Source organism: Camelina sativa, chromosome 18 (assembly GCF_030686135.1).
Source record: "Camelina sativa cultivar CO46 ecotype springtype chromosome 18, ASM3068613v1".
In the NCBI taxonomy this organism is placed as follows: Eukaryota; Viridiplantae; Streptophyta; class Magnoliopsida; order Brassicales; family Brassicaceae; genus Camelina; species Camelina sativa.
In genome coordinates this window covers 15,572,031-15,586,024 of record NC_141897.1, presented here as the reverse complement: position 1 = coordinate 15,586,024, position 13,994 = coordinate 15,572,031, and the positions used below count along the sequence as shown (strand labels likewise).

The following is a 13,994-nucleotide window of genomic DNA, read 5'->3' as shown; positions in this document are numbered from 1 at the left end:
CTCTCTGGCGGCGACACATCAGCTTTTTAAGAGTGTGCTTCTCTATTAATATATAGGAGATGAGGAATTGCAATGTAAAACCAAGAAAAATCTTTACTTCAAAAACTAAGTATACTAACCACATATCCCCTATATATTAATAGAGAAGCACACTCTTGAAAAAGCTGATGTGTCGCCACCATAGAGCTTTGTGCACATTTTAACAAAATACCCTTAAATTTTCTATTTAATTACATTAACATGCCATTATATTTTTAAAAAACAATTAACTGAATAATTATTTCTCACACAAATTTAAATATCACATATTAAATCTGATTAAATAATTACATATTATTTTCAGGAAAAATTTCACTAAAAATTATTTACAAATATACAAGTCAAAGTTATATTAATTTCTATTTCTTAAAATTAATACAAATATTGATTTTTTAAAATCAATATTAAATAAAATATTCCAAAAGGCTATAAAAACATATCAATTAATATAAAATTAATAAAAATAAAGAACATATAACTTATTAACATAATCATATAAACACGAAATATTATTTTTTATGTTAGTATTATTATCTTAGTAATTTAAATAACAAACTTTCAATAGTTATTATAATTGATAATAAAAAGAAGTATATTCCAGAATTATCTCCAACTCATTGAAAGAAACTTAATTCCCAATAAATGAGTTGGAGATAATTCAGGGGTAATATGAGATATCATGATGTGTGATTATTTATATATCTAAGTATGTAAACTAATTAATCTCAACATTTAGAATGATTATTCATTTAAAAATGGAAATATTGATAATTGAATAGGAATATACGTTTTAGTTGTATATTCATGTGCTATTTAAAAAGGAATGAGACAATAACCCTTATCATTGTAAATAAACTTAGTACCCAAAAAATATTATAATATATTTAAATTGAGTGATTATTAGATTATGCAAGATTGTTATAGTTACTTGATAAACCATAAATATAAATTTGATTTTTAAAACACACAAAATATATATTACCATAAATTGTAACATTTTATAAATATTTTATATAATCTTTACCACATTCACATATTTTACGGGTAAAATGTATTCTTTCACAAATACGTTGATTTTGGAATTTCATTATTTTTTCAAAAAAAATTTGGGTAATAATCCATCATTTATAGAAAATATTAACCTAACTCAAAAAATTAAATAGCCTAATCAAAAATATTAAATCAATAAATTAAATTATCTTCAGAAATTTTACTTTAGAATCTGAATGTTACTAACATATAATATAATTAAATAATTAAACTACCAAGTAAATTAGATATGTTGTTATGTTACATAAAAAACATGCAAAACTGTTATGATTACAAAATAAAGCATAAGAAGATATGAATTTTATTTTTAAACTATACAAAGACATGTTGCAATAAATAGTAATATTTTATCAATATTTTCTCTACCATAAAATTCTTACATGTGCTATATTCTTTATTTTATTTATTATTTTGGTTATCATGCAAATTGGCCCTAAATATATACGTCTTTTCAAATAAGGATGGTGTATGTACAGTGATGTTATCATAAGTTATATACCAATGTCTTTGTTTCTTTCAAAAAAATTAATTGATATATAGAGGAACAAGAACTAGGCTGACTCTGACCATTGTCAAACCAATATGGATGTATATCACCTAGATGCACTTAACTTTTCAGTAGCTCATTCTGAGGTATATATAACTCCATAACTAAACGTATACTTCGACCAAGAAAACAGACACTAATGACCATATTGGATGCATATATATAACAAATATATATAACAAAAGAAGGAAAAATCAATCTTCTTGAGCAAAAGGATTAGTATAATTAAGAATGGATAATATAATTTAATTTCACCATATACTATATGTCAAAAGACTTACACAAAAGTCCAAACTTTTATAATAGAATAATACGAAAAAACCATATATATGTCTAAAGAGTTACAACAAAGTCGGTATTTTTATTCATGACTTCGGAAGACAGAAAAAAATGATCAGTAGGGTATGCCGAATGATCAATGATTTCGACATTCTTAAGGATCTTGTTCAATTTCTTCAATAGTTGTTCTTGATCAATATTTTGTCCCTTCACTGCAAAATGGTTTGGTACGATAGCACAACATGAAGTTTCAACTCCTAGCAATAGAAAAAAGTGACAATCATTAACATTGTTTAAAATTCACAAGTCTAAGTAAAATTATGTATGTATAATAATCGATTTATATAAACAACAAAAAGTGGTTCCAATATTATCGATGGGTGTGTGTAGGTGTACCTGGGAAACAAACCAAACACTGGAATCCTTTCCTCCATTCTTTTTCGGGACACTCTGCATACTTGAATACAATTGTCGTCGACTACAAACAATGAAATAAAATTAGAGCTTTTAGTAAATTCATTATAACAAGGAAAAAAAAAAATTTGTTCAATAGGTTTACTAAGAAAAAAACGCACCATTTTTTGAGGAAAAAAAAAGCTAGAAATCTTGGAAGTAGAAGAGAAGGATGATGGACAAGAATGCCAATGAACCTCTATATATACATAGCACTCAAGAATGGATCTTCCTTTTTTTCTTTTTCTTTTGTGGAAGTAGTCCATAAAAGCCAGACACATGGCTGTAAAATAATAATTATGTCTTAATTTCCCAAAATCATAACATATCTTTGACAAAAAAATAAATAATACATATCTATGTCTCTAAGATTTTTTACTTTAATGAATTTCCGGAAATTCATATACATTAGATTTATACATTAATAGATTTTTTACTTTCATTAATATCTCTAAGACTTTTTACATATATATTAATGAATTTCCGGAAATTATTTTGTGAATGTAATTTTCCAGTTTAACAAGGTAATATATGCATGTAAGAAAAAAGAAGAAAAACAAATCTATGTAAGAAAAATGAACAAATACATTAGTAAATTTCCGGAAATTATTCTCTTTTTCCTCAAATTTCCGGAAATTATTTAACAAGGTAGTATAAGAAAAAGGAAGAAAAATAATTCTAGTATATTCTTATTATATAAAGCTAGGTATGACCAAAACCTAGGGTTAACAAACTCACATTAAAATGCGACAATTTTAACATCTTCTAATTCAAAGCTTTCGATTTGAACTACGTTTAAACACTTTCGTATCCAGTACATGAGCGTCCAAAATAAAGAGTGTAACATACATATATAGAGTTTTTGCATCTTTGAATAATCGATTACATGTACCAAGGGCGAGCCAAAAACCAGATGGCTAATGAGCAAGAAGATCATGAAGCTGAGATTTATGGGGTTTAGTTTTTTTTTTTTAATTTTGTATATACGTCTTTTGAATTAAGGATGGTGTATTATATACCGTTTTCGTCTTCTCTCAATTTTATTTGAGCTTTTGTTTACTTAAACATGAAACATGTATGTATCGACTGTGACCATTTGCAAAACAATATGGCTGAACACATATATTGCCAATACCCACTTAACTTCTCAGCGCATTCTGAGTTATGAGATATAAAACTCCATAACTTAACCTAGTTCGACCAAGACAACAAATTTAGTGGCCATAAGAAAAGATGTATACAATCCAATACAAATCAATAATCGTGAACAAAAGGATTATTAATATGAATTAATATAATATATATATATGTATATATATTTTACAGAATACCAAAACATAAATAAACACTAATTTTTTACAATATTATTAATTTAATTTAATTTAATTTATATTAGTTTTGGTATTAGACTCTAAATTATTTATACGGGAAAAAAATGATCTTCATGGCATCCTAAGTGATCAATAATTTCGACATACTTGAGGATCTTCGTCAATTTCCTTAGCAATTTTTCTTCATCAATATTTTTTCCTTTCACCGCAAAAAAGTTTGGCACAATACCAGATGCAGTATCAACTCCTAACAATAAAAAGATGATAATTATTCATTACTGTATTCAAAATTCGTAAGTCTAAATAAATTGTTTGCACTCGATCTATGATGTATCTACAACAACAAATGGTTTGTTTTGGTGAAATATAATCGTTGGGTGAGTGTGTAGGTAGGTGCACCTGGAAAACTTAGTGCACATTGGAATCCTTTTCCCCATTTTTCTTTGGGACAATCTGCAAACTTGAATACAATCATCTTTGACTACAAACAAATGAAATAAAACAAAAGCTTCAGTGATTTCATTATATAATGACATAAGAAAGTTAGGCTCCAATTGGTGACCAATTTTTAGAAAAAAAACAAAGGAATGTGTTGTTTCCACTTGTTCCTCATTTTTGTTACCATTTACTAGTAACATATTTTCTAGATTCTGAGACATTGTCCCCACACTATTCTTATGCATTCTTGTTTTTTTTTCGAATCAGAGAAGAAATTTGTTCCTCTCCAAATTTGATGTGGAACAAACAGAAAAACAAATTAATTATTTCATTATCCCAATTTTTGACAAAAAGCAATTGTGGTTATTAAAAGTTCTAACACAATTCATCTATTGATGTTTGTACGTGGGTATAATGGGTTGAAGATGCTTGTTTTTTATTTAAAGTATTTTTATTTTTCTTTTAATATCTTTTTATATGTTATTGTTTGTTCTGTTTTATTGGTTACCATATTTACCATACCATTTGTTCTGTTTTTCCTCTGAACTCATTCCTCTTCATTCCTTTTTGTTCCTGTTCCTCCTCATTCTTTTTATTCGTTAATGGGTTACCAATAGGAGCCTTAGTTTTTGTGTTCAATAGGTTTACTAAACAACAAACCATATTATGAAAAACTAGAAGATTTGGAAGGAGAAGAGGAGATGATGGACAAGAATGCGATTACAAACTACCCGCTTGCTCATCAACCTCTATGTATATATATCATTGAAAATGGATCTTTTTGTGGAAATAATCCATCAAAGTTAAAACATGCTAATAATTAAGCATCCAACATATGTCACAATATAATCTCCCAAAATCATAATATATATTTGACACAAAAAAAAAATTATCTCTCAAAGATTGTTTGCTTTAATCTATGTAAGAAAATAATAACTTTTATTGAAAAAATGCTAATACAATAATTAAATGTCCAACATATGTCATCATTACCCAAAATCATATCTGCCAAAAAAAAAAACACACTTATCCCTCAAAGTTTTTTTTTTCCTTTAAAATAGAGCAAATAAATTAATATGTAAGAAAATAAGAAAAACAAATCTAGTATTTATTATTATATGGATAAATGATATTTTCTTATGAATAAGAAAACCAAACTATTTTTGCTATTAGTAATTTTTGCATACTAGTCTTTGTATGCATCATGCTTACAAAAATGGCAATGGCATGAATCATAAATGTGAGAGATGTTGGAAGTGATTGATTGACTAAAAACTATTGTACTTCGAGAGACTTGAGTGTGATGAATTTTTTTATTTTTACCCTACAACACCAACATTTTTCTGTATAGGAAGCTACTAACAGGTATAAGATATAAGATACCATTCTTGTCCATCATCTCATCTTCTCACTAAAGAAGCTACTAACAGGTATAAGACAATAGTGCAAGGTCGCAACAAACCAGGTGGATCCTCTATGCCATGAAAATGGTGATCAAGAATTCCACACAAGATTTTTAATCGGCAAGACACAGACAAGGGGGCAATAGACCTGAGCTTCCTAAAAGGGGATGGGTTCTCGGTTTTGAATACAACTTGGTAAAACCAGTCTTTAAATCCAACATACAGAGTCACAAACTGAGCAAGTACCATGGTTCCAACATACACTTTGTACATCCTAGACCACCTAGCTAAATGGGTTCTCTAATGCAGTCTTCGAACACCGAGTATAACCAAAGAGACTAGTCAAAGGCGATAGGATGATAAAGGGTTAGGAAGCGAGAACCTGAGTTTTTGGAGGTTGGGCAAGATCGTGCATTCAAGGCGGTAGACCAAAAGCAACGGTAGATCTGTCAGGCTCGGAGGGTGACTTGGATTCAAGGCGGATGTCCAGTAGCGGAGAAGAAGCACTGCTCTGGAAGTTTCCTCACCAGCCGCCGTCTCCGTCTCTGCCTGTCAAGGCTCGGGTGACGTCGGTATAGAGGACGCTGTAGAGACAAATACTATTCCGGATCGAGAAATAGGAAAGCGAAGGGACTTGATTTCCGCCGGCAGTGAGGCTGAGTCGGGGTTACAGATAGAGGAGTTTGTCAATCTCTTCCGACCTCTGTATTCGGTGACGCGTGAGCCTGTGCCTGGATCTGATTGAGTGAAGCAGGTAACCGACAATTGCAAAAGGAGACTCAAAAGGGGAAAAAAGGACTGACACTGGGACCTACGGGAGCAAAGAAAAAGATAAACGGAAGCTAGGGTCGAGATACCCCGACGCCGGCGAGCAAAAGCTCCACCGGCGTTGGAGAAGATTGGGGGTAGCGGCGCCTTGATATTCGGGGTTGGGAGAGAAAAAATTAAGGTTTTTAGATGTCTCGTTGAACAAAATTTTAGATACTGCACAAACTTGAGGCCCATATTTCATGTACGCAAACCCATTATAGGCCCAAAACAAAGCATATAAAGTCATCGTCTACTCAGATTCAGTGAAACCCTAGTTTTTTTTTTGCTCTCTCCAAGTTCCGTGCGTCTCTGCTCGAGCAAGATCTCCCACCAGATACAATGGTACACATGACCTCCGATTTTGATCTATTTCTCTGTTCTCTATCATGTTTTCCGATGTAGAGTTTTAACCATTTTCTTCTTCTTCTTCTTCTTCGTTCTGCTTTCAGATTATCTCAGAGGCTAACCGCAAAGAGATCTGCAAATACCTCTTCAAAGGTTCGTCTTCCCTAAAATTTCTTACTTTATCTCTGTTGTTTGTATCCGCACGATTCATGACTGATTCAGCTTCTGCGAGCTAATTAGAGTGCTGAGACGAGTTCTATCATCATCATTTTTAGGATTATTCACACCTCTTAGCGTAGTGATGAACATTGTTGTTTTAGAAATGGTTTATCTTGTTATGGTAGAACTCTGAAATTTCCTATTCAGGATTTGAATACACTATATATAGCTTGGTTCAATCCAGTGCTGAGGCTATAGCTTGTTCAAATGATGAGATTTTACATGAGCTGTTTTAGTAGCAGTTGTGTTGTTTGTGTCCATTAAGATGAGATTGTGTTGGTAGTAATCATATTTCTCTCTGCAGAGGGAGTTTGCTTTGCGAAGAAGGATTTCAACCTTGCTAAGCATCCGTTGATAGATGTTCCTAACCTGCAAGTGATCAAGCTCATGCAGTCTTTCAAATCCAGGGAGTATGTTAGGGAGACATTTGCGTGGATGCATTACTACTGGTTTCTGACTAACGAAGGAATTGAGTTCTTGAGAACTTATCTCAATCTTCCATCTGATGTTGTTCCTGCTACCTTGAAGAAGTCAGCTAAGCCTGTTGGTCGTCCATTTGGTGGCCCACCTGGTGATCGCCCAAGGTGATTAACTCCGTTCTTTTTTTTTGCTGAACTCTTTTCATTTCTGACAAAAACTGTTGTTGTTTTTTTTTTTTAATCTGATGACATATTTTGGGGTTTTCTTGCTATTTCAGAGGACCTCGTGGTGAAGGAGGAGACCGTCCCAAGTATGGTGACCGTGAAGGGTACCGTGGAGGTCCTCGTGGTGGTGGTGGTGGTGGTGAGTTTGGAGGTGAAAAAGGTGGAGCTCCAGCAGATTACAACCCATCTTTCCAGGTAAATTCTCACTGACCATGCCTTATATTTACTTCCGTCTCTGCTATCTTGAAGTCTTTAGCTGCCGAACCTGATAAACCATTAACTGAGTCTATTTAGCATTTTAGTTATAGCGAATAGAAATCTCTTTACTTTATCGGTTACATGTTTCAAAGTCCTTATTTATAATATTGTCTCTTTATCTGGTTTCCATTGTTTTAATTTTGTATCTTTGTTGTGCAGCAATCCGGTGGTAGTAGGCCTTTTGGCCGTGGTTCTGGTGGTTACAGCGCAGCTGCACCATCTGGTTCAGGTCTTCCTTGAAAAGCAAATGTTTTTAGTTCACTGCAAGACCATGGAGGAGTTGTTTCAGCTTTAATTTTGCTTGTGTAATTCAAAGTTTCAGGATCCTTCATTATCTATCTGAGTTTAGTTTTGTTGTTGGAGTAAACACTATTTAAAATCATCTTTTCCTCCCATCTTTTTTCTCTATTGAGCAAGCAAAAGAATGATTCTCCCCCACTCGGCAAATCAAAAGGTTCATAGATCATGTTTTAGTGCATCTATCCGTCGGGAAAGTTACTTGATCGGGATAGTATAATCAAGTTATATTAAGATTTGAGTTGAGGTTACTTGCCCCAAAGTTGAGCCTCGTTATTTGTCATACTTAATGCATTTTAGTTATCTATTCATTATAAGTGCAGTTCCACTTCAGAGAAACAAATATCATTTTGTTCAGAAACAGTAGGAAAGTTACTTAACCGAATCTAGGGTAATATTGACCAGAAAAAAGACTCACAAAAACTGGTTTCAGTTTTTAAAACGGACGCATAATACAAAAGAAAAAGGTTAACACAGACTCAAACCAAACTACCAGCAGAAAGGTTCAGACGACTCTAAAACACACTAAAATCTTCAACTCTAAAGGACAAAGAAACGACGAGACTCTCTCGGAACTCAGAATAACAGGATATTAGAAGTTTCCAGAACCATAGGAGCGTCATCTCTTAGTCGACTTCCTCCATCTTGCTCTCTTCAGCAGCGTCCTCTTCCAACTCAGGCATACCACCATCTTCCTCAACGTTCTCATCCTCATCAATGCTCAGACCCAACTTCAACATCCTGTGAATCCTAGCAGCAAACGTGTTCGGCTCTTCAAGACTGAAACCAGATGTCAGCAAAGCCGTCTCAAACAGCAACATCACAAGATCCTTAACAGATTTGTCGTTCTTGTCTGCCTCTGCTCTCTTCCTCAACTCCTCCATGATTCCATTGTCAGGATTGATCTCCATCGTTTTCTTGCTAGACATGTAGCCGCTCATGCTGCTGTCTCTCAGCGCTTGTGCCTTCATAATCCTTTCCATGTTCGCAGTCCATCCGTATTCACCAGTCACAAGACAACAGGGAGAGTCCACAATCCTGTCTGACACAACAACCTTCTCCACTTTGTCCCCAAGAATTTCCTTAATCGTCTTGCAGAGGTTCTCAAAAGACTTCTTTTTCTCTTCCTTCTTTTTCTTCTCTTCTTCTGTCTCATCTTCAAGCTTCAGACCTTCTTTGGTCGCAGAGACAAGCTTCTTACCGTCGTATTCCTTCAATTGTCCAATGGCATACTCATCAATTGCATCCACCATGTAGAGTACCTCATAGCCTCTCTTCTTCAGCTTCTCTAAGAAGGGAGAATTCTCTACAGCCTTCTTGCTTTCACCAGTGATGTAGAAGATGTCCTTCTGGCCTTCCTTCATCCTTGTGACATAGTCTTTCAAGCTCGTCATTTCGTCACCGCTCTTTGTGGAGTGGTATCGTAGAAGATCAGCAATCTTAGCCCTGTTCTGACTGTCCTCATGGATACCCAATTTGAGGTTCTTGGAGAAAGCCTCGTAGAATTTGGTGTAGTCCTCTTTGTTCTCCGCAATCTCGTTAAACATCTCTATGCACTTCTTCACTAGATTCTTCCTGATCACCTTGAGGATCTTGTTCTGTTGAAGAGTCTCACGGGAGATGTTGAGCGGCAAATCATCAGAGTCGACAACACCTTTGACAAAGCTGAGGTACTCTGGGATAAGTTCCTCACAGTTGTCCATAATGAAGACCCTCCTCACATACAACTTGATGTTGTTCAGCTTCTTTCTTGTGTCGAACAGATCGAACGGAGCCCTCTTTGGTACAAAGAGAATGGCCTTGAACTCAAGCTGACCCTCCACCGAGAAGTGTTTCACGGCTAGGTGATCTTCCCAGTCATTAGTCAAGCTCTTGTAGAAAGCAGCATACTCTTCCTTGGTGATCTCTTCTGGCTTCCTCAACCAAATTGGTTTCTGCTTGTTGACGAGTTCCCACTCATGAGACACCTCCTTGATCTTCTTCTTCTTTTTACCGTCTTTCTCCTTCTCCTCATCAACTTCTTCAACCTCACCTTCGTTTTCTTTCTTCGGTTCATCTTCATCCTCATCATCACTGATCTCCTTCTCTGTGGTTTTCTCAGTCCAAAGGTAGATGGGGTAACTGATGAACTCAGAATGCTTCTTCACCAAGTCTTTAAGCCTCCTCTCCTCCAAGTATTCAAGCTGATCATCCTTGAGGAAGAGGGTGATCTTAGTTCCTCTACCAAGAGGCTCCCCATCAACATCCCTAGTAACAGTGAAGGAACCACCAGCTTGAGACTCCCATACGTACTGCTCATCATCATTGTGCTTTGTAGTAACAATAACCTTCTCCGCAACTAGATAAGCAGAATAGAAACCAACACCGAACTGACCAATCATGCTCACATCAGCTCCAGCTTGAAGCGCCTCCATAAATTCCTTGGTTCCAGACCTTGCAATAGTTCCCAAGTTGTTCACCAAATCTGAAAATCACAATTAAGAGTTACACAACAGCACAACCACTAAATCATCCCCCAAGTAAATAAAAAACAAAAAAGTTTCATACCTGCTTTGGTCATCCCAATACCACTGTCAATAATGGAGAGTGTCTTGTTAGCCTTGTCAGGAACCATCCTGATGAAGAGTTCAGGCTGTCCATCAAGCTTGCTCTTATCGGTTAAGCTCTCAAATCGAATCTTGTCAAGAGCCTACAAAATATTCACAACAATAATCAGAAGTCTACCTCAACACAACGATCTCAATGTTTGATTCCTAGCTATAACAGATCACACCATATCATGTAACTATAACTTGATGCACAATCTATATCGAACATAGAGTATCCAAAAACTAAACCTAACAAATCCAGGGAACGAGTAACATGCAAGGAAACAGAGGAATCATCACAGAGCATAGATAGAAGACTTACATCAGAAGAGTTACTGATGAGCTCACGGAGAAAAATCTCCTTGTTGCTGTAGAAAGTGTTGATGATTAAGCTAAGAAGCTGGTTAATCTCAGCTTGGAAAGCAAAAGTCTCCGCATCAGCCATCTGTACTTCCGCCATCGCTAACGATCTTTTTGATTCAACGACGAAGACGATTAAAAACGAAAGAGAATGCTATAGAGAGAAACTTGGAATTACGAAATCGAGATTTTGTGATTATTCTTTCTTGAGAGATGAAGAGAGGAAGGACAATGTGAATTTATATATATACAAGGAGGAAGAAAGAACAAAAAGTTTCTAGTCTCTTCTTCTCAAAATAAAAAAAGGAAACCAGGTGATTCTGGAGTGTTCGTTGCAAACGTCGTCGTATTATGATGTGGAAATCAACCGTCTCTGGTTAGTGACCCAATTCATTCCGGTTCAATATCTTTGATATGGGCCGCAATAAAGTCATTAAGGCCCATCCCTTCGTGCTTTTTAGTAGAAGTCGCTTATCCCACATCGGAAAGTTTCACGATGATAGATATCTCTTTTGTAGTATAAAATAAAGCGAAGGTCGATCATTAAAAAGTACTTACCTGGACGAGGTCTATTCATGATCATTAAGGTGTGTGGCCTAAGCTACTGACTTCTATTGCACTTTAAGGAAGGTAGCTTAAGGTCTTCCCAAGAGGAAGGGCCTACGTCATTATTTGTTGTTGAGGCCTGCGTTCGCGCGGCATCTCCCGTTCCAACCGTTCAAACGTAATTTAAGCCAAGATAGTCCTGCTTGAGCCAAGTTATCCTTTCTTATGGCTAACTTCTCTAACCAGAATTTTGCTAATGGTCAACAAAAAAAATAGTCTTATTAGTGCTATGTCTGGAAACACATTCAGTCCCTAATAAAAACATACATAGCCATATAAGTAGTGATTTTATCCTAAAACAAAGGATGATCAAGAAGAAGAAGTAGACGTTGTGTTTAAATATAAACCAATTCTCGTTTGTTGTCTTCTTCACCAATAGTCATTACAAGAACATTTGCCATCTTCAAACCGATGAAACCGATTGTTATCTCTAACAATGATCACTCGTCCCGTACATATGGACATGAACTTGATTGCGTTATGGCAATCACCGCAAACACGCAGATTCTTCATCACCCGGATTGGTCTATCAGCCGGAAACGTGATCAGTCCAAAAGCAATAGCTAATCTCTCACTATGATACCTTATGGTCTGATTCTTCTCGTCTCTGTCCACTTCTCTTAGAACAAAGCTCGTGTCTGCAACATAACCTGCTTTCTCCATCTCTTCCCCTAACTCAGCCAGCTTCTCATATATCTCCTTGCTTCTCTCATGGCGTCTTTCTCCAGCTGCAAATGTATGAACTTTGTTCCTTTCTTCAACCCAACTTAGCCCTGTTTCCTTCTTTTCCCCTCTGTCTCTAAGCAGTTTTCTAGCTTTCGCTGCGTCTTCGAATCTTCCATCAGCTGCATACGCATTCGATAACGAAATGTGCATACCTGAGCTCACCGGTCCTAATTCGAAGACCTTGTCAGCTGCAAATGCTGCAAGCTCTGTGTTCTTGTGTATTGTACAACTCGTTAATAAAGCTCCCCATACTGATTCCGTGGGATCAATTGGCATAGTCGTGATAACTTCGAGTGCTTCTTCTAGTTTACCAGCTCGTCCCAACATATCCACCAAGGAAGCATAATGCTTATCCGTCGGCTCTATTCTCGATTTTTTCATCAGATCAAAGTAGTATCTCCCTTCCTCAACTAGACCCGCGTGGCTACAAGCATTGAGCAGGTTCAGAAAAGTTATAAAATTTGGTTTGATTCCAGATAGTTTCATCCGTTTGAACAACTCAATAACTTCTTGAGTATGCGAGTGTTGTGCACACGCCTTAAGCATCGCGTTCCAAATCCCAAGATTCTTCAAAGGCACCTCGTCGAAAACCTTATACGCTCCTTCGAGAACACCACACTTGGAATACAATGACACTAATGAACTTCCCACAAAGCTAGACGAGTCAAAGCTCGACTTAACGCACAGTCCCTGAATCTGTCTACCTAACTCAAGAAGAGTCGAATTGGCACATACACAAAGAACAGTCGAAAACGAGTAATCATTAACAGCGAGATTCTCAAACAAAGCTTCTTTAAACAAGCACAAAGCTTCCTCATTTTCACCCATTTGCGCATACCCATACATCATCCCACTCCAAGTAACAACATTTCTCAGAGGCATTTCGTCGAACACGTTCCTCGCATTAACAATATCTCCACATTTCGCATACATATCAACCAAAGAACTCCCCACGAACACATCAGCGTCGTACCCAGTCTTCTTCGATAGACAATGAACCGATCTACCAATATCACAACGACTCAAAATCCCACAAGACTTCGTAGCTGACGGAAGAACATGATCGTCAGGCCTAAGGTTTCCCGCCATCATTTTCCTGAGAAACTCGAGTGACATCCATGGAAGCTCGTTCTGAGCAAAACAAGAGATGATTGAACTCCAAGTCGTCGCACTCTTTTGTGGGCTGTCTTCAAAAGCTCGGCGTGAATCAAACGGAAGCTGTGATTTGGAGTAGAAATTAATGAGATTGTTCGCGACGAGAGGGATAAGTGAAAGCCCTGATTTAACGATATAGCCATGAAGCTGAAGCCCTTTAAAAGTCGATCTTGTTCGAGCTGAAGAGAGAAGAAGATCACAAATTTGATTGTAATTGTGACATGGAACGAGGAAAGCTGAAGAATTCAGAGCCATGGGGAAGAGATGGATGATTCGAGTCAAAATCAGATTGAGCGTTGGACTTGCGAAGTGAGAAACAAAATCTCTTATTGGGTAAAATTTAACACGGCCCATTAGGCCCATTAGGGGTTCTAGAGTGATGGCACTTCTAAAACTCTAAATTGGAGCATACGTTAAGGCTAGAACTGGAACCCTAAACACGATCT

General features: G+C 36.1%; 3 protein-coding genes, 1 non-coding gene and 1 pseudogene across 23 annotated transcripts; 2 read left to right on the top strand and 3 right to left on the bottom strand.

The window, feature by feature from the left end:
• Nucleotides 1–1,872: 1,872 nt before the first annotated feature.
• On the bottom strand, nt 1,873–6,511 carry LOC104761276 (uncharacterized). 19 transcript variants are annotated; one of them, XR_015588876.1, is made up of 7 exons: nt 5,923–6,063; nt 4,660–4,725; nt 4,099–4,180; nt 3,847–3,946; nt 2,491–2,651; nt 2,312–2,393; nt 1,873–2,172 (listed from the first exon to the last, which is right to left on the bottom strand). XR_015588876.1 is itself a non-coding variant. In XM_010484333.3 (6 exons), exons 1-6 carry the CDS (start codon nt 5,953–5,955, stop codon nt 2,125–2,127), a joined length of 411 nt encoding a protein of 136 aa, XP_010482635.1. In that variant the 5' UTR covers nt 5,956–6,063; the 3' UTR covers nt 1,873–2,124. The 19 variants fall into 19 exon arrangements, 7 of the variants coding, with proteins under 7 accessions (XP_010482635.1, XP_087355345.1, XP_087355347.1 ...); XR_015588877.1 differs by having other exon boundaries at nt 2,566–2,651; XR_763135.3 differs by lacking the exon at nt 4,660–4,725.
• Nucleotides 6,512–6,529: 18 nt separating this feature from the next.
• LOC104761275 (small ribosomal subunit protein eS10z) lies at nt 6,530–8,211 on the top strand. Its single transcript, XM_010484332.3, has 5 exons — nt 6,530–6,692; nt 6,800–6,848; nt 7,219–7,498; nt 7,612–7,753; nt 7,976–8,211. The coding sequence occupies exons 1-5, from the start codon at nt 6,690–6,692 to the stop codon at nt 8,054–8,056; spliced, it is 555 nt and encodes a 184-aa protein (XP_010482634.1). The 5' UTR covers nt 6,530–6,689; the 3' UTR covers nt 8,057–8,211.
• A 278-nt stretch (nt 8,212–8,489) lies between these two features.
• Nucleotides 8,490–11,383, bottom strand: HSP90.1 (heat shock-like protein). The gene is made up of 3 exons (XM_010484331.3): nt 11,024–11,383; nt 10,661–10,802; nt 8,490–10,577 (listed from the first exon to the last, which is right to left on the bottom strand). The coding sequence occupies exons 1-3, from the start codon at nt 11,159–11,161 to the stop codon at nt 8,740–8,742; spliced, it is 2,118 nt and encodes a 705-aa protein (XP_010482633.1). The 5' UTR covers nt 11,162–11,383; the 3' UTR covers nt 8,490–8,739.
• A 228-nt stretch (nt 11,384–11,611) lies between these two features.
• On the top strand, nt 11,612–11,767 carry LOC147922942 (U1 spliceosomal RNA). The gene has a single exon (XR_015590214.1). It is a non-coding gene; the product is annotated as a U1 spliceosomal RNA (small nuclear RNA).
• Nucleotides 11,768–11,864: 97 nt separating this feature from the next.
• LOC104761273 (putative pentatricopeptide repeat-containing protein At5g52630 pseudogene) lies at nt 11,865–13,893 on the bottom strand (annotated as a pseudogene). The gene has a single exon (XR_015588874.1). The product of XR_015588874.1 is annotated as a putative pentatricopeptide repeat-containing protein At5g52630 pseudogene (transcript).
• Nucleotides 13,894–13,994: the final 101 nt, after the last annotated feature.